The sequence below is a fragment of the Saccopteryx leptura genome, chromosome 3, assembly GCF_036850995.1.
Source record: "Saccopteryx leptura isolate mSacLep1 chromosome 3, mSacLep1_pri_phased_curated, whole genome shotgun sequence".
In the NCBI taxonomy this organism is placed as follows: Eukaryota; Metazoa; Chordata; class Mammalia; order Chiroptera; family Emballonuridae; genus Saccopteryx; species Saccopteryx leptura.
Window position 1 is genome coordinate 50,421,717 of NC_089505.1, and position 24,068 is coordinate 50,445,784.

Here is a 24,068-nt window from a genome sequence, read left to right on the forward strand (position 1 = left end):
TTTCCCCAAAGTCTTGGAAAGGTTACAGCACTCAGAGAGATGAAGTAGGCATGCACAGGCCAAGAGGAAGAGGTCAGGGCTGTGGGCAGTATATTTGACAGGCTCATACACTGCAAGCCTTGTTTCAGGCCCCTTACAAAGCACCTCTTTAGGACGAAAACAAGATGTTCTTTGTAAATAAAAGTTCATGCATTTAAGTAATGAAGTCATTTTCCAATGCTGCAGTGAAAGATAGTCTTCTCCCAAGTCCTCTGGGTTAGGACTGTCAGGAGGAAGAGGGGTAGCCAGTCAATTTCAAGAGAAGATAGCACAAAGAGTGCAGCAGCCCACCTCTAAAAAATGAGAACTCTGGCTCAAGAAAGTGGGTGTCTTTTCCCGCTCCAACTGAAATCATCTACCTCTGGCTCCTGTCCCCAGAATCCCTTTTCCACCCGCTTTCCTGCGAACGAGGTCGTAGGGAGTACGTTACAAATCTATATAACTATAGATAAGACCTCTGGGCACCTTGGCTAAGTAAGAAAGAGATGTTAAAGGAAGCAATCGCACAAGCTGAATATTCATCTGGGTTCCTTGGAAGGGCTCCAAACTGAGATGGGAGGAGAGGCGGCAAGGGAAAGCCCGACCCGGTGTGAGAAAGGGCAGCTTGGAGTGGGAGGGCCTGGAAGTAAAAGGTAAAAGGGAGTGGTGAGAATGGGTGTGGGAAGGAAGCCGGACAGCGCAGTCCAGACCCGCGCGGACAGGAGGCGGCGGGGGCTGGCGGGCTCGCCCAATGCAGCCTGCCTTTTGATGCTTAGTTTTGAGTTCCATCCATCTGTATGTTCTCCAGCCAGAACCGCTGGGGAGAGAGAGAGAGAGAGTGAGAGAGAGAAAGTGAGAGAACCGTGGGGAAAGAGGAGAGAGGGTGAGAGTGAAGGAGGGAGGGAGGAGAGAGAAAGAGGGAGGGAAGGAGGAAGGGAAGAGAGAGAAGGACGGAGGGAGGCAAACCGTGGGGAGAGGAGAGAGAAAGAGGGAGGAGGAGAGGAGGGAAGAGAGAGAGGAGAGAGAGAGAGAGAGAGAGAGAGAGAGAGAGAGAGAAACTCTCCGTGTCCTTTTTATTTATTTATTTTTTTTAATATCAGTAAGTGGCTCCGTGGGCTGCCTTGCGGTCCTACGTCTGGATAGTGCAGGCGCTGAAACGGCAAAGTACGCGAGGCAGCTCCGCATCACGGAGGTTCGGCACGGAGACAAGCAGTTGCCGAGCCCCTGAGTTCCCCCCTCGCTGGATGTCGGCGCGGAGATGGCTCTGAGCTCAGCCTGGTGCGCGGTCCTGCCTCTGTGGCTCCTCTGGGGCGCCGCCTGCGCCCGCGCGGCGCACGGGGACGACAGCGCGTTTCCTTCTGACATCGAAGGGAGCTCAGCGGCGGGCAGACAGGACCCGCCGGAGACCAGCGAGCCCCGCGCGGCTCCCGGGAGGCCGCCGCCTACCGCAGAGGTACCGTGTTCGTGCCGTTGTGACCCTGCTGGGCACCTGCGCCCCGCGGGCTGCGTGTGCCACACTCGCTCCCCTCGCTCCCCTTCTTCCTCGCCCTCCCCCATCCGCCTTGAGTTTCATCTGGATCGGGTCAGTTCAGAAACTTGAAATAAAGAGTTCTGTTTTGTAAGCTGGATTTGGACGTTGTGAGTTTAGAGTTGAGGCGTTGGAACATGTCACCGTTCAAATTAGCAAAAGTGCGTCTGTCCTGCCTCCTCTGAGTCAGCGGGCTAGCTAGCTTCTCTGCCACCTGAGGCTGCAGTGGCATCTCTGCCACTTTCTGCCACTTGGATGTCCCAGCGGTCATTTTTGTCAAGCCACAGCACTTACTGCATGATCCCTGTCACTGGCTTCCTGCTCTTCTGTGATGTTAGGACAGGGGGAACAATAGGGCAGGATGGGTCCTTTTGTAAAACTAACTGAAGATCCCCTGCAACTGGAGAGAGTGAAGGAGTGGGTGAGGGTGACAGGCACCAAAGAAGTTGTTAGGAAACGGAAGAGCAAATACCTTAAGTAGACCTGAGCAGTTATAGTCCAGAAACAAGACTTCCCCTATCCCAAAAGATATACTGTTGTGTTGAGCAATGTTTATTCAAAGTTGCTGTTTATTGTAGAAATCAGATAAAGGATGATAAATCCAGAATAAGTGATTTAAGAGCTCCTGAGATGAGATGGATAATATCATGTCCAAAGCATGGGAGATGCTGAGTAGGAGGAGAATGAAGTCACCTAAGTTCATGGGAAAGGAAAGAGCAATTGACCTAACACAACACACACACACACACACACACACACACACACACACACACACACACACTATAGCTATAGCTATGGTTACAGCAGTTAGAGAACAAAAACTGTTATGTGGATTGACACCATTTCTAACAGCATGGAAATCTGGATTATTGCTATTAATTCTAGGAATTGTTAGTATAGTTATAGTTATTATTACTGATAAAATAAGGTGCATGAAGATGATCCTTGTCCAGGAGTGAGCCCTACCCATGCTCGACACAGAGGGAAGGGTGAGTAGAGTCAGAGCATACCAACTTCCCACTGTGGTGCAAAATGCAGCCTCCATGAGAAAGGGGGCAGAGCTTCTAGTCACCTCAGCACTCAGACATGGGGCCCAGGAGAGACTCCTGGGAAGTCTCGGAAACACATCACTTCTGTACAGGCTTGGAATTCACCCAGGGAGGCAATGTCTCCACCTGTTGCTTTGAGCATGGAAAGTCCCTGAATGAAATGTTTGACTTGGGAGTAGAATTGCCAGAAGAAGAAAAAAACACAAGCTGCTCAATTAATTTGAATTTAGATAAATGATAAATACATTTTTTATATTGTATTGCATGGGACATATATTTAAACTAAAAAATTATTTGTTGCATGTCTGAAATTCAAATTTATCTGGGCATCCTGTATTTTTGTCTATTAATTCTAAAGAGACAGGCTTACATAACTTTTTTTTTAACAAATAAATTTTTATTAATTTTAATGGGGTGACATCAATAAAACAGAGTACATATATTCAAAGAAAACATGTCCAGGTTATCTTGTCATTCAATTATGTTGCATACCCATCACCCAAAGTCAGATTGTCCTCCGTCACCTTCTATCTATAGTTTTCTTTGTGCCCCTCCCCCTCCCCCTATAACTTCTTGTAACTTTCTTCTCACAAAACATAACAAAATAATTATTGAATTCTTAAGGAACCTTAAATTTATTGTTAATACCCTGAGCAATTTTATATATACCCATATGTTCAGTGAAATAATAGGAAGGTGGCACACCAGAGTGTTTACTTGCTCGCTTTGCAGTATAATGATCCCAAGTTAAAATTTCAACTTATCTGCTGCTTACCTTGGACAAATTATAGATGCACAAGTTGCAGATAAAGAAACTGAGGCTCAGAGGAGTTATTAATGTCTGCTTCACATTTTGTATATTTATTGTGATGAAATTAGATAAAATATATAGAGTACTTAACACTGTCTGACATGGTGTAAATGCTTTATGCATTCTAAGTGATGTTATTGTTATTATAAAATACATGGATGATTGGATAAAAAGAAACATTTATTAGGAAATATTTCTTAGAACTTTATTTTTTATGATGCAATAGTACTTAATACTGCTATGTCTCTGTCTTTATCCTTCCAGCCAGAAAGAATGCCCTTCAGTGAGTTAAATTTATAATACTGTCAGAGTCTCATAGGTTCAGAATACCAGTTGAGGCCTTTGGTTTAGAGCAGTGGTAGTCAACCTGGTCCCTACCGCCCACTAGTGGGCGTTCCAGCTTTCATGGTGGGCGGTAGCAGAGCAACCAAAGTATAAATAAAAAGATAGATTTAACTATAGTAAGTTGTTTTATAAAGATTTATTCTGCCAAACTTAGCGAAAATCTGATATAAAGTACTTGGTAAGTAATTATTATTATATGCTTTAACTCTGCTTTATAAATTTTATAAAGTAAAGTTACTTCCCTACTTTATAAATCACCATTACTGTGGAACCGGTGGGCGGTTAGAAAATTTTACTATTAACAGAAATACAAAAGTGGGCGGTAGGTATAAAAGGGTTGACCACCGGCCTGGTGTGCAGGAGTCCCAGGTTCGATTCCCAGCCAGGGCACATAGGAGAAGCACCCATCTGCTTCTCCACCCCTCCCCCTCTTCTTCTTCTCTGTTTCTCTCTTCCCCTCCCGCAGCCAAGGCTCCATTGGAGCAAAGTTGGCCTGGGCACTGAAGATGGCTCTGTGGCCTCTGCCTCAGGCGCTAGAGTGGCTCTGGTCGCAACAGAGTAATGCCCTGGATGGGCAGAGCATCACCCCCTGGTGGGCATGCCGGGTGGATCCCGGTCGGGCGCATGCGGGAGTCTGTCTGACTGCCTCCCAGTTTCTGGCTTTGGAAAAATACAAAAAAAAAAAAAAAGGTTGACCACCCCTGGTTTAGGGAAACAGAAAGAAACTATTAGTCATTCCAGGAGGGTCAAAGTATATGATGTAGAAAGGGTGGGATTGGGGTAATTATGGTCCCACTGCATAGTTTCACATAATGCCTCCAGTTAGCCTGCAATCCCACAGGATAGCAACGACAACACTGTCGGGTTTCCCGTGCTCTCCATAGCCAGTGTGGAGACATTAAACCAAATACATTCCGGAGATTTAACAGCATGGTACAACCACCCTACTGCATTGGTTCAGGAGATTGTATTTACATAGAGAGAGAGAAAGAAAACATGGACACACATAACACGTTGTTCCTGAGAGATCAGAGATGTGGGTGGAAGGATATTCTAAAAATACATTCGCTTTATTTGAATTGGATTTCTATGAATGGTTATTATTCCTCAATTCTCCTTCAAAGGGAAGGAAGAAAGCACTAAAGCAAACATGCAGCAGTGGGAGGCACTTGGCTGAAGGCTTTCTAAGGCTCCCAAGCTCCTCGATAGCAGCACTTGTGTCCTCTCCACCCCTGGGTCCCCAGGTTGTGACATTGCCCCTAGCACACTGTGGTGCACAGTGAGAGTTAGAGGAACAAATACATGAGATATGCATTGACTGACAGGTTGGAGAGCACTGGCAATCTAAGGAGAAAGAATTGTCCTTTCCTTCCAAAACAAGGCCCCGCTCCCACCAGAATGCAATGAATTTGAAAAGATCACCCATGGGTAACTGCGCTCATCTGGGTGGATATTTCCGCCTTCTGCTTTTTTTTTTATTATTTTTTTTTATAAGCAATTGACTGAGTTAATTATAGCTGAGTTTATGGTGGAAGCAGTGATTCTTAGCCAATGGGGGTGGGCAAAGGGAAACTTGGCAGTTTCAAAAAGCATATTCAGTATTCTGATATTTCACATTTAAGAAAAATGTCTTTATTTTGTCGTAATTACTATAGCAAGTAAAACTAGGCAAAAGTATTCTTGACCATATAGATATGCACAAGAATTGGAGGGGTGGAGGTGGGGACAGTCCCCAAGGAGAGGGTGTCCGAGTGTCCTTGGAAGGAGTGATATTCTGGTCTATCAAAGTAGCAGGAGCCTGACCAGGCAGTAGCGCAGTAGATAGAGCATCCGACTGGGATGTGGAGGACCCAGGTTTGAGACCCTGAGATCACCAGCTTGAGCATGGGCTCATCTGGTTTGAGCAGGGCTCACTAGCTTGGGCCAAGGTCGCTGGCTCCAGTAAGGGATCACTCAGTCTGCTGTAGCCTCCCAATTAAGGCACATATGAGAAAGCAATCAATGAACAACTAAGGAGCCACAACAAAGAATTGATGTTTCTCATCTCTCTTCATTTCTATCTGTCTGTCCCTATTTGTCCCTCTCTCTGACTCTCTCTGTCTCTGTCACCACAAAATAAATAAATATATGTGTGTGTGTGTGTGTGTGTGTGTGTGTGTGTGTGTGTGTGTACATAGCCATATATATATGGCGCAAGAGCTTGACCTGTAGTGGTACAGTGGATAAAGCATCAACCTGGAATGCTGAGGTTGCTGGTTTGAAACCTTGGGCTTGCCTGGTCAAGGCATGTATGGGAGTTAATACTTCCTTCTCTCTCTCTCTCTCTCTCTCTCTCTCTCTCTCTCTCTCTCTCTCTCCCACCTCTCTAAAATGAATAAATAAAGTCTTTTTAAAAATTAAAGAAGTAGCAGGAGTTAAACAAACAAGGGCAAGAACACTAGGCTAGAGGTCCACACTACATGGCTGGACTGAAGCCACAGAGACTCAGTAGGAGGGAATTCTGCTGGAAGGGCAAGTGGGAGGTTGTGGAGAGCCGCTGTTACTGCCTTTGATAGATAATTGAGAAAATAAGGGACACAACTGACAATCTGAGCAAACTTCCCTGAGTGGGGAAAACTGGAATTTATCTCCTAGTAACCTGACTGGGTGTTGCTGTTGTTGGTTTCCCTCCAAGAAAACCTACTGCCCCCCGAGCCACATGTTCCAGGGTACTCCATACTGGACAAACTTACCTACTAAACAAAAGCACTATGAATTAGATTAGCTCTGAGGGGCTTTCCCTCTGGACACTTTCCACTGTTAATATGCGATTCTGATGCTCCAGCACATAGTTGGGCACCTGGCCACTGAAGGATTGCAGAATGCTTTCTGAAAGACAGTTTAGATTTCTTTCACTCTCTGCTTTCCTTTTCTCTATCTTGGCCCCTTACTTTGAAAAGAGCCACGTAGAATCATACTAAGACCTCCAGTCACTAGCCTGGGTCATCATTCTCTAATGCTGTTCAACAGAGTAATTAAGTTATTTGAACCCCTGCATGCAGTCATTATTTCATTCACTTAACACTCATCCAACCAGCCGGTTGTGATCCTTACCACATACAGCGCAATAAAGTAGGAGCCAGGAGGCACAGAAAAAAGGCAGAGTCACATCTTTAACCTCAAGGAGTAAACATTCTAAGGAAGAAAAGTATATACATAGCCACTATATAAAGCAGAATGAATCAACGTTCTGTAAGAGTGGCTACAACCCAAATGCCATAATGATAATGTGGAAAAACTATTCCTCCTAAGCCAGACCAGTAGGGTGCAATCACCTACTCACCAAGCACCAAAGAACGTTCCTGGAAACATTATTTTAGAAGGACCGAAATATAGTCATAGTGGTAGTAATAATAACAGCATGGCTTATAGCTAGCACTTATTGAGTATTTTACCATTTGCCAGACACTGGTTATTTCCTTTAACCCTCATGACAACCCACTGGGACTGGCATAATTACTTCCTCATTTTGCACGTATGAAAACTGAGGCACAGAACACTTGCCCTGGCACCTTACCTGGTAAACACAGCTACAAAGGAGTTTAGGAGAGTACTCTCAGCTGTGCAGGAGTATCTAGAAAAAGGTAGTTAGGTAAATAGAACTCTCTGCAGGCATAACTTTAGTTAAAGTTTTGGGAATATCTTAGAATAAAAATATATAAAATGCCATTCAAAGACCATTTATGTATTGCTCACTAGATGAGTAGTATAAGTAGCACAAACTCTTAGGATTACCAAAGAATTGAGATAATTTCCCACCCCATCTACTACTCAAAAAAAAAAAAAAGAAGTGAAAATTTCAAGACTTCTTCTATGTCTCATGAACCTACATGCATTATCTTATTTAACTCAATAGTGAAAAACATACCCATTTTACAGATGAGCAAATTGACAAAGGTAGTCTACAGCAGCAATATTCAGCCTTTTTTTTTATCTCATGGCACACATAAACTAATAATTAAAATTTTGCAACATGTCAAAAAATATTTTTGTGCTGATCTGACAAAAAAAATAGGTATAATTTTGATTCATTCATTGGATGGCTTTTCTTGTGTTGGCTGTTGTCATTTTTTGTTTCATAAGCTATGGAAAAAGAGGCCAATGTCCCTAATTAAATAGTCAGATATTGCATGTTTTAAAAATTCTTGTGGCAAAAATAAATAAAAATGAAAATAAAAATAAAAATTTTTGTGGCACATCAGTTGAAAATCACTGGTCTACAGAATGGGTTATTGGTCTAGTTGGCAAGAGACTGTGCTAGTGAAACTGTTATTGTTATAGGGTTTCCAAACTCAATTCTCTTTCCCAGCATCTCACTGGGTCTCCCAGATAGATTTCTTTCTTTTTTTTAACTACAGAATTTTCTTGTGTCCTTTATAAGCATGTTCTAGTATGTTTCCTCTACATGATGTTATAGCCTCGTTTAAAAGCTCCTGATTTAGATTAATAAGTAAAGAATTCAAAACAAAGCAATGCATACATGGTCTATCTTAACAGAATTTATTATAAAATTCCTGGAAAATAAAGAATACCTTTGCTGTTGTTCCAGAGTTCTCTGATTTAACGAAAAAAAGTTTTTTTCGTAAGTTATAGTAAAGTATATATAACATAAAATTTAACTATTTTAAGTGGCATTAGGCATAGTTACAGTACATTGATATATATTCATCATCATCACCCATCTTCAAAACTTTTTTCATCTTCCCAAACTGAAACCCCAGATCCATTAAACAATAACTTTTTATTAACCCCTTCCCCCAGGCCCTGGCAACCATTATTCCATTTTCTGTCTCTGAGTTTCTCTACTTGAGGTAACTCATATAAGTGGAATCTACAATATTTGGCCTTTGTGTGCTTTTTTTCACCTAATACAGTGTCTTCAGGGCTCATCCGTGTTTTAGCATGTGTCCAAAATTTCATTCCTTTTCAAGGCTGAGTAATATTTAGTTGTCTGTATGGATCACATTCTGTTTATCTATGTATCTTTCAATGAATATTTGGGGTTTCTACCTTTTGGCTACTATGAATAGTGCTGCTCTGAACATTAGTGTAACACATATTTGTCCGAGTCCCTGCTTTCCGTTAGTTTTGGATATATACCCAGAAGTGAAATTGCTGGTCATATAGTTCGGAGAAAATCATAAAACTCAGATTCTTATAGAAGCCAAGCAAAAAAATAACTGGACAGTGAAAGGAACACATCCCGTGAGTGATGGAGCCAGAACAACAGGAGAGGAAGGGTGCCTCTTCCAGGGAAGGCAGCCACCTCTTCGAGTTGGCAGGTCTTCTGTTTTTTCAAGAGAAGATAGAATCTGGATTCTTAAGTGAAATTGTTGACTTAAGTTTTTTAAAATACCCTGTGGGAAGTACATCTGATGGCCCAATTCAGCCCAAGGGCTGTTTATTTGAAAACTCTGAATCAAAACATTTGAAATTCACCTTTCATAAAAGGCACAACATGGGCATCTAGCCAGACAAATGTACTATGAATCCAGCTCCACTACTTTCTTTATTTTGTTGTTGTTGTTCTTTTAAATTAACTTTAGAGAGAGGAGAAGGGAGGGAGAGCAGAAACATAGATCCGTTTTCCTGTATGTGCTCTGACCAGGGACCAAACTGGCAACCGCTGTGCTTTGGGACTATGCTCTAACCCACTGAGCTATCCAGTCAGGGCTGCGCAGCTCTACTACTTTCTAGCTGTTTGACTTTGGGGAAGTTTGCTCATCTTTCAGAGACTCCATTTTCTTCATTGTAAAATGAACAGAAATGTATTTGTCTTGCAAGATTGTTGTGAAATTTTTTATATATTAGATACATATAATACATATGGAAGCTGCCTCTTTTCTTCCTGTCACCTCACCTCTCTTTCTTCTGCTTTGTTTTTATATATCTACAAGTAAAGATTTGTAGTATCATTCTATTTTTATTTAAATCTTTATTAATTCTGTAAATTTGATTAATTTTGACTTTTGCTGACAAATTTGCTGGTTATCCAACTTTGGAAATGAATATTAGACTGTAATTTAGAAGAAATAGACTGTAATTTAGTTTTTGTAACCGTTGTTTCCCTAATCGTTTTTTGACCATAGCCTTTCCCCAGCAATAAGATGACCTGAGCAGCTAAGAGAAATGAATGAGTTTTTCTAAATCCCCAAAAACCTAAAAAACAAACAAAACAGTATCTTTGATATGACAAGGACTATAACCTTTTTTCTTTTTTCTTTCTTTCACAATTAAGTTCTCTAATCTGACTTGTCCTAGTTTCTTGAATATATAATGCCTAGAAACCCTCCTTTCCTTTAGGGTTTTTCCTTGCTCAGAGTAATAATGTAAATAGATTGTTGGCCAGACATAATTTTCAGACCTTTGATTGATTAGAAAGCATTAAAATCAGATTTCCGATACATGCTTTGAGTTCCAAAACTTAGCATTTGCAAACAATTACTTGTTTTCTGAAACAAGTAATCTGCTAGTTCATCAAGATACTGTGAGTGACCACATAGAAGAATATTTGAATCTCTACTCCAGCATTTGCCAAAGAGCAGCATTTCTTTTCAACCGTTTCTCTTTTTGCTTCTAGTGTGGTAAAGTTAAATTCTGGGAAATGGTTTACTAAAGGGAAGTTTAACCACAGATGTTTGTAATCCCAACTTAAGTTTCCCATCAAAGTCTTAATGAAATTCAGCTGCCAGCAGTTCGGCTCTGAATCAGAGTCTTTTTATCATGAGAAACTTGGGGAAAACAGCATTCCAAGGCGGAATGGTAGTGGGAAAATATTCATATACAAAACCAAATCCTCTACATAAAGAAAAAAATGCATAAAGAAACAAATTCTGTCTAAAACACACTTAAAGGAGAGAGGGGTGGTCAGATGTACTTTAAGTAATGCTCAGTGTGACCCTCTTTTCACTTCCAGGGTCTTAGTTTGTGTGATCTAGTTTGGCAAAAAGCTAGCGGGCTAGTGTTTACCTAAATGGAGTGAAGCATCTCCATTTATGACCGCATGAGAACTGATGAGTTGGAGAAATCCCATAACAATAACAGCTGCATTAGCACAAGTCTCTTGCAGCCTGGACCAGTAACCCGTGCTATATACCACAGTTAAAAGGACCTTGAACATAGTGCAGATTTTGTATATTAATATTTATTTTGAAATTATGCCCTCCATTAGATGGAATGGCATGATTACTTTAACAGAAATCAGGGAGTCCAGAGATCAAAGATGTTCTTACTAAAACACCTCAAATGTGACTGTTACATGCAATACTGTTGTCTATTTACAAAGTGAATTGCGGCATAGCATACTGAATTAAGCAGCTCTGTAAAGCCAAATGTCTCCCCAAAGGAATGCATAATATAGACATCAGCAGAAGGCAAGAGAAATGTCTAGTGAGTCTCATACTGGGGGATGCTAGGGCTATAGAACCATCCAGAATCACAACAAGAGGAACACATATTCAGAGTCTTGGGTTTAAAAGTGTGACTGGCCTCTTCTTCCGCAGCAGTTATTCCACAGTGCATTTCAAGCTTCACAGGCACAATGTGTGTGATTGCCCTTGACCAAATTGAAATACTATGACAAGCTAAGAGTGCCCTAAGTGTGACCTCCCTTCCTGCTGATATGACATGAGTCCTGGAAGCATCAGAGTGGTTCTGTCATCTGTGGTTCTGTCCATCCTCAGGACACAGGTGTGGTGCTAAATGCCTGGTATTTAAAGATCAAACTGAATGCCTAGAGATGGACCAGTGTTTCTCTGTGGTGCATGTTAATTGCCTTATTCTGTTTTGTGCCCTTGGAATTGTTGTCTGCCATGATCAATGCCAGTAGATGCCCTGAAATTCCATTCATAAGAGTCAAGCCCTGAAGTATCTACTGCAGCACGGAATTCAGCATAAAGGGGACCTGTGGGTGGTTATTATTGGATGGGTAACTCTATATTGCATCTTGCAGTGTGAACCATAAAATCAAAGAAAACACAGAATGTTAGATCTAGAAAGGAAGTTTAGAGATTCAACCCCCTCATTTTGTAGGTGAGGAAACTGAGTCTCAGGACCTTCAGGGAGTTGGGGTCCTTCACTCAAGGACACAAAGCTCATTAGCAGCACTTCCAGGAACAGTGTCTTCTGATTTCCGGTCTTATATTCTTTCAAATTGTTTCAATGGACCTAATCATCCTTCGTTTTAGAACTGGAGATAATTAAGCAAATATATACATATATTTTTTAAGAGAAAAAATGTTTACTTCTAATATACTATTATTCACTTTACTCTTTTTGTTACTATTTATCCTGAAGTTGATTTATCAGTAGGGGAGTACCACAGTGAAGGGGGCAAGCACTGCACTGTGAGTCTGGAACTAACTATTCTGGTTCTTGGCCGCTAAATACCAGATCACCCTCACCCATTAAAGGAGACTTGGCAAGTTCTTTCACCTCCCAGGGCCTCAATTTCCACAGATTAAAAAGAACAGAACAGCCCTGGCCAGAGGGTTCAGTGGATAGCATGTCCTGGCATGCGAGGTCATGGTTCAATTCCAGGTCGATGCACATACAAGAAGCAACCAATGAGTGCACAACTAAATGGAACTAAGTGGAACAATGACTTGATGCTTCTTTCTCTCTCTCTCTCTCTCTCTCTCTCTCTCTCTCAAATCAATGGAAAAATGAAAAATAAAAATGAAGAGAACAAAACAAAATGAAAGGTTACTCCTAGCAACAAAGTTCTAAAATTGTCTAATAAATAGATCAAAATTTATACTAAATAAAAGGGAAGTTGGCTTAAGGCTGTGGTTTTCAACTGCCCATCCGCTAGAAATTTCATGCTGATCTGTGAAAGAGTTGTAGATCTGCAGAAACTTCTGGCAGACGGGCACCAGTCCATACACCAGCAGTTGGGAACCACTGGCTTAAGGAACAGAATCACTCAGAGTCACAGCTGCTGTCCTAGTTAGAACCCCAAGATTTAGGAATCCAGAGTCTGAAGGAAACACAAGCTGATCAGAGGGGGAGTGGGTGGGGCTGTTTTATTTTATTTTATTTGAGGGGAGGCATGGAGCTGTTTAAATCAAATTCTTTTCCTGCTTCCTCACAAGCCCAGGTGCGGTGCTCAGTATGGTTTGCAGGCCAGAGCACTGGCCCAGCCCTAGACATAAGCCTCTCCAAGATGACACACCAAGAGGCTTCCCAGGTGGCATGAGCCACAGAGGCCCAGTGAATTTCAGTCGTCTCCCACACCAGGGCTCCTCAGTGTTGTCACCTGCCCTAGCCAGACCCTGCAGCGTGACGCTAAACAAGAAGCACCACACAGGGAAGCAGGAAGAATGGCAATGGAAGAGGTAAGGGACATGGAGAACTACTGAGAAGAGACTCTTGTCAGCACATCTCACACCAGTCAAGCGGCCATGCCCGAAGGTCAGAGAGGAGGATGTGCTTTCATGTGGTGGGAGAGCAGTGGAAAGCTGCCGACGGACTGCTGATTCATTCAGTACATTGGCTGAAATCTCCGCACTAGAGCAGGCCCAGGATGGCTGTCAGCTGAGTCTTCCTGATGAGAAGCCTAGATTAGATTGCACAGAAGGAAGCATTTGGAAGCAAATATTTTCAAGGACCTTTCTGGATGTCAGTAAGATCATCTGCCCTGGAGGTGAAGGCCCTGATTGTTACTGGCTACGGGGAAGAGGAGTCTATGACTCTAAGTGTGGCCCAAGGACGGCAGCAGCAACACAGAGCATGTGCTAGAGATGCAGACCCTCAGCTCCCACTCCCGAATCGGAACCTGCATCTTCACCTGCTCCCCGGGCTGTTCATATGCACGTTGAAGCATGAGAAGCATTAGCCTCTAAAATTCAATCTGGCCTTGAATTCTAATGGACTTATGGGATATTGAGGCTCCAGAACAGGGAAACATTATATTATATAGATATAGATATAACTGTAATTATAGGGAGGCCTAATATATATATATATATATATATATATATATATATATATATATATATACTGTAATTATAGGGATGCCTAAAATATAAAGCCAAAGGCTGTGTGAGGTTACTGAGGGGCTCACAGACCCACCCAAGTATAACCTTGTCCTGAAAAGTTACACTTTAGAATTTTTTTTAAAAGAAAATAACTTTTATTTAATTATTTTATTTTATTTATTCATTTTTAGAGAGGAGAGAGAGAGACAGAGACAGAGAGGAGAGAGAGACAGAGAGAGAGAGAGAGAAGGGGGGAGGAGCTGAAAGCATCAACTCCCATATGTGCCTTGACCAGGCAAGCCCAGGGTTTCGAAATGGCGACCTCAGCATTTCCAGGTCAACACTTTATCCACTGCGCCACCACAGGTCAGGCTACACTTTAGAATTTAAAAAAAAAAAAAAATCTTTGAAGCAAACTGCTGCTTCAAGGGATCTGAAAAACTGAAAAGATTATGTCATTTACTGGCCTGCACATAGTAAGTACTCAGAAAGGGTTTTAAGGAAAATAGGAAATGATAAGGAAGGTTTTCTACTCTTGCCTACTTGCCAGCATCCTGAGCTTGGAAATACAACCTCGGGAGACCCTGTATCCTTGAGGGGAGGGCGGGGATGGGGGATTCATTTGTGGAATCCACTTGAAAATAGGGTGTTGCTCAGAACTCTTCAAGCAATGGTGAGATTGTAATGTTTTTCCTGCTAACATGGGAAGCTTTCTAATTCAGGTTAATATGTCTTCAGGGAGTGAGGAGTGCGATCTGTTCCTAGACTAGAAAGATAATGTTAAGAGATGGAAGAGCTAGTTTCTCACAGTGAAAATTGCCCAGAGAGTCCTCACGACCCTGGGTTTGTTCCGAGGGACTGAGATCTACAGGAAAGTGCTCGGAAGCCAAGGTCTATTCCTCCTCCTGCGTCAGAGTGGGCCTTGCCCTTCAGGCAGACCCAGGTCTCCCTGAGGCAGCTGCAGCCCCGAGAGGGCCCCTTGCCATTTTATAAGGGCCTTAAAGGACAGTAGCTATCCTTGAGCCGTCAGGACAGCTACCCAGCTGAGTTGGAAGATCCTTTTAGCTTTAATTCCTAAATCCTTGATTAGCACTTGCTATGCCCTAGGCATTGTTCTAAGAATTTTGTGTATTAGTAATTCATTTATTTCTCATAACATTGTGAGGAAGGCACTACTATGAGCACCATTTTACAGATGAGAAAGTGAGTCATCTAAAAATCTGACTCCAGGCTCTTAAATTTTGTCCTATAATGACCCTCTAACATCTGTGTTTCTTCATCTCAAAGTGCCTTAGATTATCGCAGCTAACAAGAGCCACCAGTATCATCCAGAAATGCCAGAGTGGTCTCAGTACTTGAAAATCTCTAAAGAATATTTATATTAATGCTAAGCATTAGTCACTTCAGTGGAATTCTGAGTTTACTTTAGGGACCTACTACATAAGAGAACTTGCTAGAAGAATAAGGAAAGAACTTGAAGTGTAGTAACAGCAGGACCTCTGCCCTGCCGGTTGGCTCAGTGGTAGAGCATCGGCCTGGTGTGAGTCCCGGGTTCGATTCCTGGCCAGGGCACACAGGAGAAGCACCCATCTGCTTCTCCACCCTTCCGCCTCTCCTTCCTCTCTGTCTCTCTCTTCCCCTCCAGCAGCCAAGGCTCCATTGAAGCAAAGTTGGCTCGGGCACTGAGGATGGCTCTGTGGCCTCTGCCTCAGGCACTAGAATGGCTCTGTTTACAACAGAGCAACACCCCAGATGGGTAGAGCATCGCCCCCTGGTGGGCATGCCGAGTGGATCCCAGTCAGGCACATGCGGGAGTCTGACTGCCTCCCCATTTCCAACTTCAGAAAAATACAAAAAGAAAAAAAAAAAAAAGCAGGACCTCAGGGGAAATTATTAAACAGAGTATGTCAATCATGAAAACTTGGTGAAGTTTTAGAAGCTGTTTATTTTAAAAAATTATTTTTCAATAAATGACAAAATAGAAAGGAAGTTTAGCAACAAAAAGAATTTTTCAGACCTAAAAGAAACATAGGCTGGGCCCCAGCTGGTTGGCTCAGTGGTAGAGTGTCAGCCCTGCCTGTGGATGTCCTGGGTTCGATTCCCCATCAGGACACACAGGAGACATGACCATCTGCTTCTCTACCCTTCTCCCTCCCCCTTCTCTCCCTCTCTTTCTCTCTCTCTCCTCCACAGCCATGACTCGATTGGTTTAAGCGCATCAGTCCTGGCCGTTGAGGATGGCACCATGGAGCCACCACCTCAGATGCTAAAAGTAGCTCCATTGTGAGCATGGCCCCAGAAGGGCAGAGCATCAGCCCCAGATAGGGGTTGCCGGGTGAATCTCAGTCGGGGTGCATGCAGGAGTCTGTCTCTCTATCTCTCTTCCTCTCACTTGAAAAAGCAGAGGAAAAAAATAGCAACATAGGCTTTAACATCTTTTCTAGAAATTTTCAAGCATTATATAAAACAATATGTCTGAAATAAGTGAGTTACTTATTCAGCTCATAATGACTAAGAGCCCAGAGGCACCCTGTGAGGCACCTGGATTCCACATGGAGGCCCAGGTAGTCTGTGCCTCCCAACCAGGAGATTCGCTGTGGTAGCAGTGCTCACTCATGAAGACCATTGTTAACTTGGGAGGGGGGAATATGTTACAGTAGTGGTTCCCCCAAATTTCCAGGGCCAACAATCTCTACCATTTCTTCTATTTCTCTAGCATCATGTTTTGAAGTATTTTGCCTACTGGATTAGCTTGCTAGAGCTACCATAATAAAATACTGCAGACTGGGAGGCTTAAACCACAGAAATTAATATTCTCACAGTTTTGGGCCCTGGCCGGTTGGCTCAGTGGTAGAGTGTCGGCCTGGCGTGCAGGAGTCCCGGGTTCGATTCCCGTCCATGGCACACAGGAGAAGCGCCCATCTGCTTCTCCACCCCTCCCCCTCTCCTTCCTCTCTGTCTCTCTCTTCCCCTCCCACAGCCAAGGCTCCATTGGAGCAAAGCTGGCCTGGGCGCTGAGGATGGCTCCATGGCCTCTGCCTCAGGTGCTAGAATGGCCCTGGTTGCAACAGAGCAATGCCCCAGATGGGCAGAGCATCACCCCCTGGTGGGCATGCTGGGTGGATCCCAGTCAGGCGCATGCAGGAGTCTCTCTGACTGCCTCCCCATTTCCAACTTTTTTTTTTTTCCCTCACAGTTTTGGAGGCTAAAAGTCCAAGCTCAAGGTGCCTTCAAGGTTGGTTTCTGGTGATTGTTCTCCTCATGATTTGTAGATAGCTATCTTTTCTCTGAGGCCTCACATGGCTTTTCTTCCGTGCACTTACAGAGAGAGAAGGGTATCTCTGGTGTCTCTTTCTCTGTTATAAATATATCAGTTCTATCAGAATGAGCCCTTATTCTTATGATCTCACTTAACCTTCATTTTCTCTATAGTCCCTGTCTTCAAATTCATTGGGCATTAGTCCTTCAACAAAGGAACTGCAGGGGTGGGATAGAACATAATTGAGTCCATGCCTACAAAATAAAGTGTGTTAAGCAATAAATCATTTCATAATGAGGCAAAGTAATTTATACCTGCAAAAAAGAGCCTCTGGTAAAATAAGATAATCAGTTTTATCATTCTGGATGAACTTTCGTCAAAAGCAAAAACAAACACAAAATTTAGCATTTCATTTTAGTTGCACATTTTTTAAAGAGTATGTCACAATTCATTCTAATTAGATATTTTAAAATATGGAAAATAGTATGTTAGGCCCTATATTGCCACTTTGTATTCTTTAGGTGTCCAGGGGCACTTGATTGATCATCATCAATATACTCTCTTATTTTATAAAAGGTACCTACTACTTTTTTTAATGCAAATGCATGTATACTCTAAAGATGGATAAACATGATCAAAGAGATAAAACAAGTACACTAATAGTATAATACAACTAAATTGATATGTTATTAAAGAAAAAAACTTTTAGAGAGTGTAGAAGAAAGGTTCACTCCTGTTGGGAAGTTCACAGGTGACTTCATGGGAAAGGTAGCATTTGAGTTGAATATTTAGGCTGAGGAAAATTTAAGCTGAGCAGACTGGACTAGTAAAGACAAGACATGGGTTTCTTTTAGTTTCAGTTAGTGAGACTGGACAACAGGAAACCATTGAAGATTTCAGAGGAGGAAAGAAACTCAGTGAGAATTGTACTTCATCAATATTAATCTGGAAACAGGCTGTTGGATGGACTGGGCAGAAGGTGGTAGAGAGCCTTGCCTCAGGGGAACCTATGCTGCCCACTGGTCACTGTCCAGGAGAGAGAGAGAGGGCCTGGATTTAGAGGGTGGCCATGGTCTGGAAGGAAAATACGATACTGGAGTCATTGTAGAGATTCCATCAAGAGGACTTGCCATATCTTTGGAGAGCCATGATGATAAAGGAGTCAAGGTTTTTTGTAGAAACATATACATCATGGGGAAAAAAATCTCTTCAAAGAAATTTTAACATAAGACCCACTAAAATCAGGGGGTTTCAAGCTAAAGTTTCCAGGAAATGCTAGAGCATAACTTGGGGTGAGGGAGGCTGAGCACCAGGAAGTTGGGGCTCTGCTTCCTTCAACCAGATCACTTAAAAACAAAATTGTTTTATAGATGAATTCCATATGGGATGTCACTAGGGTGGGGGGTGGGGAGGAAGATGTCTCCGTTGTAAGATGTTTGAGAACTATTATGCTGGAGCTCTTATGTGATATTTTAATTCACGACAGATCTCCAAAATGTGACCAAAATCTCGTTCCAGGCAGTGCCTCCAGGGAGGTTCCTAGCAGCCCACGCACCGCCTCTGGGCCAGTACCGGCACTGAGAGCCCAAGGTGCTGCCGCTCTGAGCGCCTCCGCGGCAGCTCCACTCATGAGCGGGTGATCTCTAAACAATTGGTGTTCTCCTGAGAGATATTTTTATCCTTCCTGTTCCTTGTCTGAGGATATTTTTGGCCCTTTCCTAGGAAATTAGGAAATTCCATTTTTGTCTCACTAATTACCTGGAAGTGTTTAGCAAAACAACAAAGGAATCTTGGAAAATGATAAGGTGGTAGTGGGTAGACCAGGATAACTAGTATCTTTTGTTCTTCATAGGGAGTGGTCGAATATTTGCTTGGTTCTTATTTTTCTAAACCAATCAGTCCATCACCAGGAACATCATCTTATCCTAAAACCTAAACCACAGTTTCTCACCTGCACCCTGAGCTAGAAAAGACTGTTCCTAGTCTTTATCTCCCCTCCTTCAACACAGTATTACAACTCTCTGTGGTTCTTTATACCCAAAAGCCAAAATGCTTCCACTATGAATGCTGTCTATTAAAGGGAGAAAATGAATATTGAAAGCTGTATTTTATCCTTACTTTTTTATTTGAATAAAAAAAGTAACACCTTAAGCATGTCACAGTGTCATGAAGGCAAGCTGCAGCTTGTTATATTTTGCTTTACGACATAGATGCAGAACACCAAGGGAGAACTGGTCTTTTGATGGATTAGGAAAGCTTCTTTATGTGCCAACCCATAGCTTGAAGCATTTAGCATTTAAAAAGCTATTGATTTTGGACAAATGTTATTCACAACTGCCAAGTATTGAAATTTGCAATAACTAGTAATTCAGTTGAAAAATAATGTTAATACTTATAAAGCTTCCATAAATTACAAGGGATATTTCTATATATTTTCACCTTTTTTCCTTGCAAACATCTTACAAACCAGCAGGTTATTAATCTAATTTATGAAAACATGGAGCTATTAAATCATTTGCCCAAAGACTTGTAGTGTGTAACCTTACTGAGGCAGCAGCAGTTTTATAGAATTCTACAGTGTTCGCCTGGGAAGAGCCTGGAAATCATCGTGCCACTGATGTCATTGGAAGAGGAGAAACTAGGAGCCAGAAGTTTAGTCACTTCCTCTGGGTTTTTAGAACTGGAACCAGAACGAAGTTTCCTGACTCTTAGGGCAGTCCTCTTGCCTTTCTGCATCAGAGCACGGATACAAAACAAACAATAGCATGAGGGACACCTGGTGAGCTCTTTGTGGGACACTGTACAGGCCGGCTCAGACAAGAGCATATCCATGTTCATCTTCTTATTACAGCATATGTCATCATCTGTGCCAGAGTCCTAAGTAATTTAACTACTAAGATATTAGTTCTCTTGGCCTTTTGGTCATTACATTAATCTCAATTTTGAATTTATTTCACAACCACATCATTTGTGCCTTTTTTATTTGAAGGATATTTGCTTTAGCTCCGTGTGGCTAATGAACCGCTTGAACTGCTTTCAGCGTGTATGCTTCGTCAGAAAGCTTCAAGTGCAATGTGTCTTTAGAATTTCCAGCTAGAGTTTTCTGTTAGTCATGTTAAAAATAACACATCCCAGATCTTAAAAGGAAGAAAGAAAAGAAAAACTATTTTTAAAAAAATGAACAATGATACTTTTATTATAAAACAATACAAAGAATTATTTTTTAAAAATTCCCTAGCCACATCATGTTGGTTATTTTCCCTACACACAGTCATCTTTCAGGTTTCCAAATGACTTCAAGAAACTTTCCTATCATGTAGCGAAGAAATTTCAATGTAAGAAATTAGTGAACAATATGAAATATTTGATAACAACAAAGTAGTCGACTCTGGCGGTCACGTCCCACTGAAACCTTCTCAACCAGCATATAACAATTCTGAGTTTCAACATCTTCATTGTATTTCTGGAGCTTTTTCATTACTGATTTCAAAGCCAAGTCCCCCAACTCTTCTAACAGCAACGTAATACATAATACCTGTTTCTCAAAGAAGATCTGCCAACTTCCAGCAAACTATAGTTGGTCAAATTCAGGGACTACCTCATCAATAACATCTGCTTAGCTGTATTCTGAGTCTAATAGAGGGTAAGAAATAAGAAGGACTTCAGGGGGTTAGGGCAGCTCTTATATGGTCAGCAAAATATGAAAGTCTTTGGAATGCAGGACAGCTCTAACCTGCTGCCCACTCTATGACTCATTTCAAAATGGCAGGCATTGCCATCATCCTTTGTTTTCTCCCCTAGTCACTGGTGTGAGGAGGATTCTCGGTATAATGAGAGCAATACTGTCTATGAGGTGATACAAATATCTTTGTAAGATCAGAGTGATTATGTCTATGAGAGTATCTCTATGAGCCCTTTGTAAGGGCTGGGCTCTTTCTACTCTCAAAGAGTATTTGTGATTATTTTGGCAGAAGAAGCACATTTTTCCTGTGACCTGTATTTTTGTGCTTGCAATATATCAAAATGTTCAGTGGAAATAAGCATTTTATTGTGTGTGTTTTTTCCCTGTAGGACATTTTCTGTCTGCTCTTCCATTTGCTTATTTTGAAAATTATTGTGTTGGATCTTGGTTTTTAATTGTGTTTTTTTGTTTTGGAGGGTTTTTTTTTTGTTTTTGTTTGTTTGTTTTTTACAGAGTCAGAGAGAGAGTCAGAGAGAGGGATAGATAGAGACTGACAGACAGGATTGGAGAGAGATGAGAAGCATTAATCATCAGCTTTTTGCTGCGACACCGGTTTTTAGTTTTAAGACATTATATTTTCATCTCAGATTATCTAAACTGTTCTGATCTTCCTTTGATTGCAATTTATCTCTCTTTTTAAATCTGCTAAGATAAGCTCATGTTCATCTAGAAAATGTGCTTTATTCTTGAAGCTATGAGCCAGTATGAATTTCCTATGAGCTCAGTTCAAATCACATAAGAAATGTACAAATTTCAATAAAGTAGAAAAAACTAAAATAGTAGTTGAAGCTTTAAATGAGGACAGTTTTTGCTCTATTTCAGCTGTTCAGTAACTGGGCTAGTGACAGCAGAATATAGAAAACCAGCCACCAGTTCCTGCTTTAATTCTTGGTAGGTGCTAAGTCAAGTAAATCAATCTTGTAGCTTACTCAGTGAACCACAAAACCTACTGTTTCTGCTACCATTCCTTTGCCCATCTCACTTTGGACAACAAAAATTGGATAGCAGAATAAAAGGAGATAAAATAAAAATATTCTCTTTTTATAGTTGAATGACATTCTCTCTATGCAGAAATTATAACTTGGAAATTATTGTTGATTCCAAAATTTCTAACCTTTAAGCCATGTGACTTAAAGCCTGGTGACCACAAAGAACTAACGAGGCCTCTAAGCATATCTAACAGCTATTTCAGGGGTTAGGGCTTATCTTCAATATTATCTACAAAGTGTGGAAAGAGTAGTGTCTCATCATGAGCATACTATAAGCCAGAAAGTTGCTGAAGATGTCACACACATTTAATTGCTGATATTAAACTAATCCTTCCAAAGAATATCCCAGAAAGTAAGGGAAAAGTAGGTCCATCTGGTGCCTTTATTGAAGGAGATGAACAGGAGTGAAGAATGCAGTTGAACAACAGAAGGAATGTAAATTTGAACTGCTTTACCTTGTGAATAACTAACAAATGCCCTGTGCTTTCCAGCCTTTCAGCCTCAGCTTTCATCCTTCCAAAAAATTCTACACAAATGCCACCTCCTCCAAAAAGCCATTCTCCACCCACCCACCCCCATGTTAAAAGTAACCTTTCCTTTTCTCTCTCAGTATTTCTCCATAGCTCTCTTATATTGTGATCCTTAGCACTTTCTATCTCATATTACCTATATTACCTATATATTTTAGAAGCCCCTACTGAACTCCTGGAGGCTCTCAGTGTCCGTGATTCATCTTCTGATTCCCCAAATTGCCTGGCCAAGTGCCTTCAGTATCACAGGTGCTCAAAAAAGTAATTTATGCATTCCTCAGTTATTTGTTGAATGTCTGCTTTGTGCCACACCCTAAACCTTGCCCCTGGTAAACAGTGGTACATGAAACAAAGAAATAGAATGAATGTGTGACCGTACCAAATACTGAAAACCAAAATAGTGCCGAGTATTCTGTTTATAGCATGTATACAGTCAGAAACAGTGTAATTCTGTCATATAATTCTGATGAACAAATTGGCATTCTGCTTGACATCAGTAGTGAACCACGGTGTTCCCAAGCTATTCAGCCCAGGAGCTTTGCACTACAGGCGAGAATGCCTTTTAAGCTAAAAGCGTTGTCTTTCCCACTGTATATGGAAAAATTGACTACGCTCTTTCATGGAGAAGGTCTAGCTAAGAAATGTTTATATTGGAACAAGCCCCATCTCTAAATCTGGGCTTGTTGCTGAATGGTATTTTGTTTCCTTGGATCAGGGAAGGGGTCTGGAAACATCTGTAACTAGAGTATTGTTTTAAAATCAGCACAATTTTCCCCGCTCAAATGACAGATAACAGAATTATTTTAAATCAAACACTCTCAGCCTTACCCATTCATTTCCTTTCCTAAATGTGTATTATTTTGTTTTCATTGAAATGGCAGTGCATAGAATAGATTTGAGCACTCTAGGCACTGCCCACTCCTTTGTGGTCATTTTCTTTTCACTTTAGTGTGTGTACTTTAGCTTCACTATTTTTTTTTAAAGATTTTATATATTGATTTTTAGAGATAGCAAAGAGAGAGAGAAAGAGAGGGGAGAAGCTGGAAGCGTCAACTTGTAGTAGCAGCTTCCTGTACGTGCTCTGACTAGGCAAGCCCAGGGTTTCGAACCAGCGACCTCAGTGTTCAGGGCAACGCTTTATCTAGTATGCCACTACAGGTCAGGCAAGCTTCACTTTTTTTTTTTTAAAGGTGGAAGCACCAACTCTTTTTTTTTTTTTTTTTAATTTTATTTATTCATTTTTAGAGAGGAGAGAGACAGAGGAGAGAGAGACAGAGAGAGAGAAGGGGGGAGGAGCTGGAAGCATCAACTCCCATATGTGCCTTGACCAGGCAGGCCCAGGGTTTCGAACCGTCGACCTCAGCATTTCCAGGTCGACGCTTTATCCACTGCGCCACCACAGGTCAGGCCAAGCTTCACTTTTATAAATACTCTATAACAGAATAACTATCTGGGTCACAACAGTTATTTTGGGGGTGGGGGGATTCAAAGCTACAAACATATGATACTCGATTGTAAAGTAATTCTAAAACTATCCTCCAGAATTATTACTAAAAAGAAATGTGCAGATTATTTGTGCCATTTATAAATGTAAAACTGAAGAAATAAAGATATAATTTAAATACTAATTTACCACAATTACAAAATGAAATCTTAGGGGAGAGAAGTTCGGGAGAAAAATCACAGGAAATATATAATTCCAAATAACAAGAAAAAGATGGAAATTCTGTGCCAATTTTGAATATCATTCATGTCCTAAAAAGGACAGAAGTAGCTCATGA

At 41.5% G+C, this 24,068-nt stretch overlaps 1 protein-coding gene across 5 annotated transcripts in view; it reads left to right on the plus strand.

Annotated features, from left to right (window-relative positions):
- The first annotated feature begins 652 nt into the window (after positions 1–652).
- LAMA4 (laminin subunit alpha 4) overlaps positions 653–24,068 on the plus strand; it is a 167,788-nt gene continuing 144,372 nt past the window's right edge. For 3 of the 5 annotated variants that reach the window (XM_066373429.1, XM_066373433.1, XM_066373434.1), the window contains exons 1-2: positions 696–870; positions 1,119–1,471. In XM_066373429.1, coding sequence (XP_066229526.1) covers positions 1,277–1,471 — 195 coding nt within the window. In that variant the 5' untranslated portion in view covers positions 696–870; positions 1,119–1,276. Of the gene's footprint in view, positions 672–695; positions 902–1,118; positions 1,472–24,068 lie in introns of those variants that run through there. The other 2 variants (XM_066373432.1, XM_066373430.1) reach the window with 2 other exon arrangements.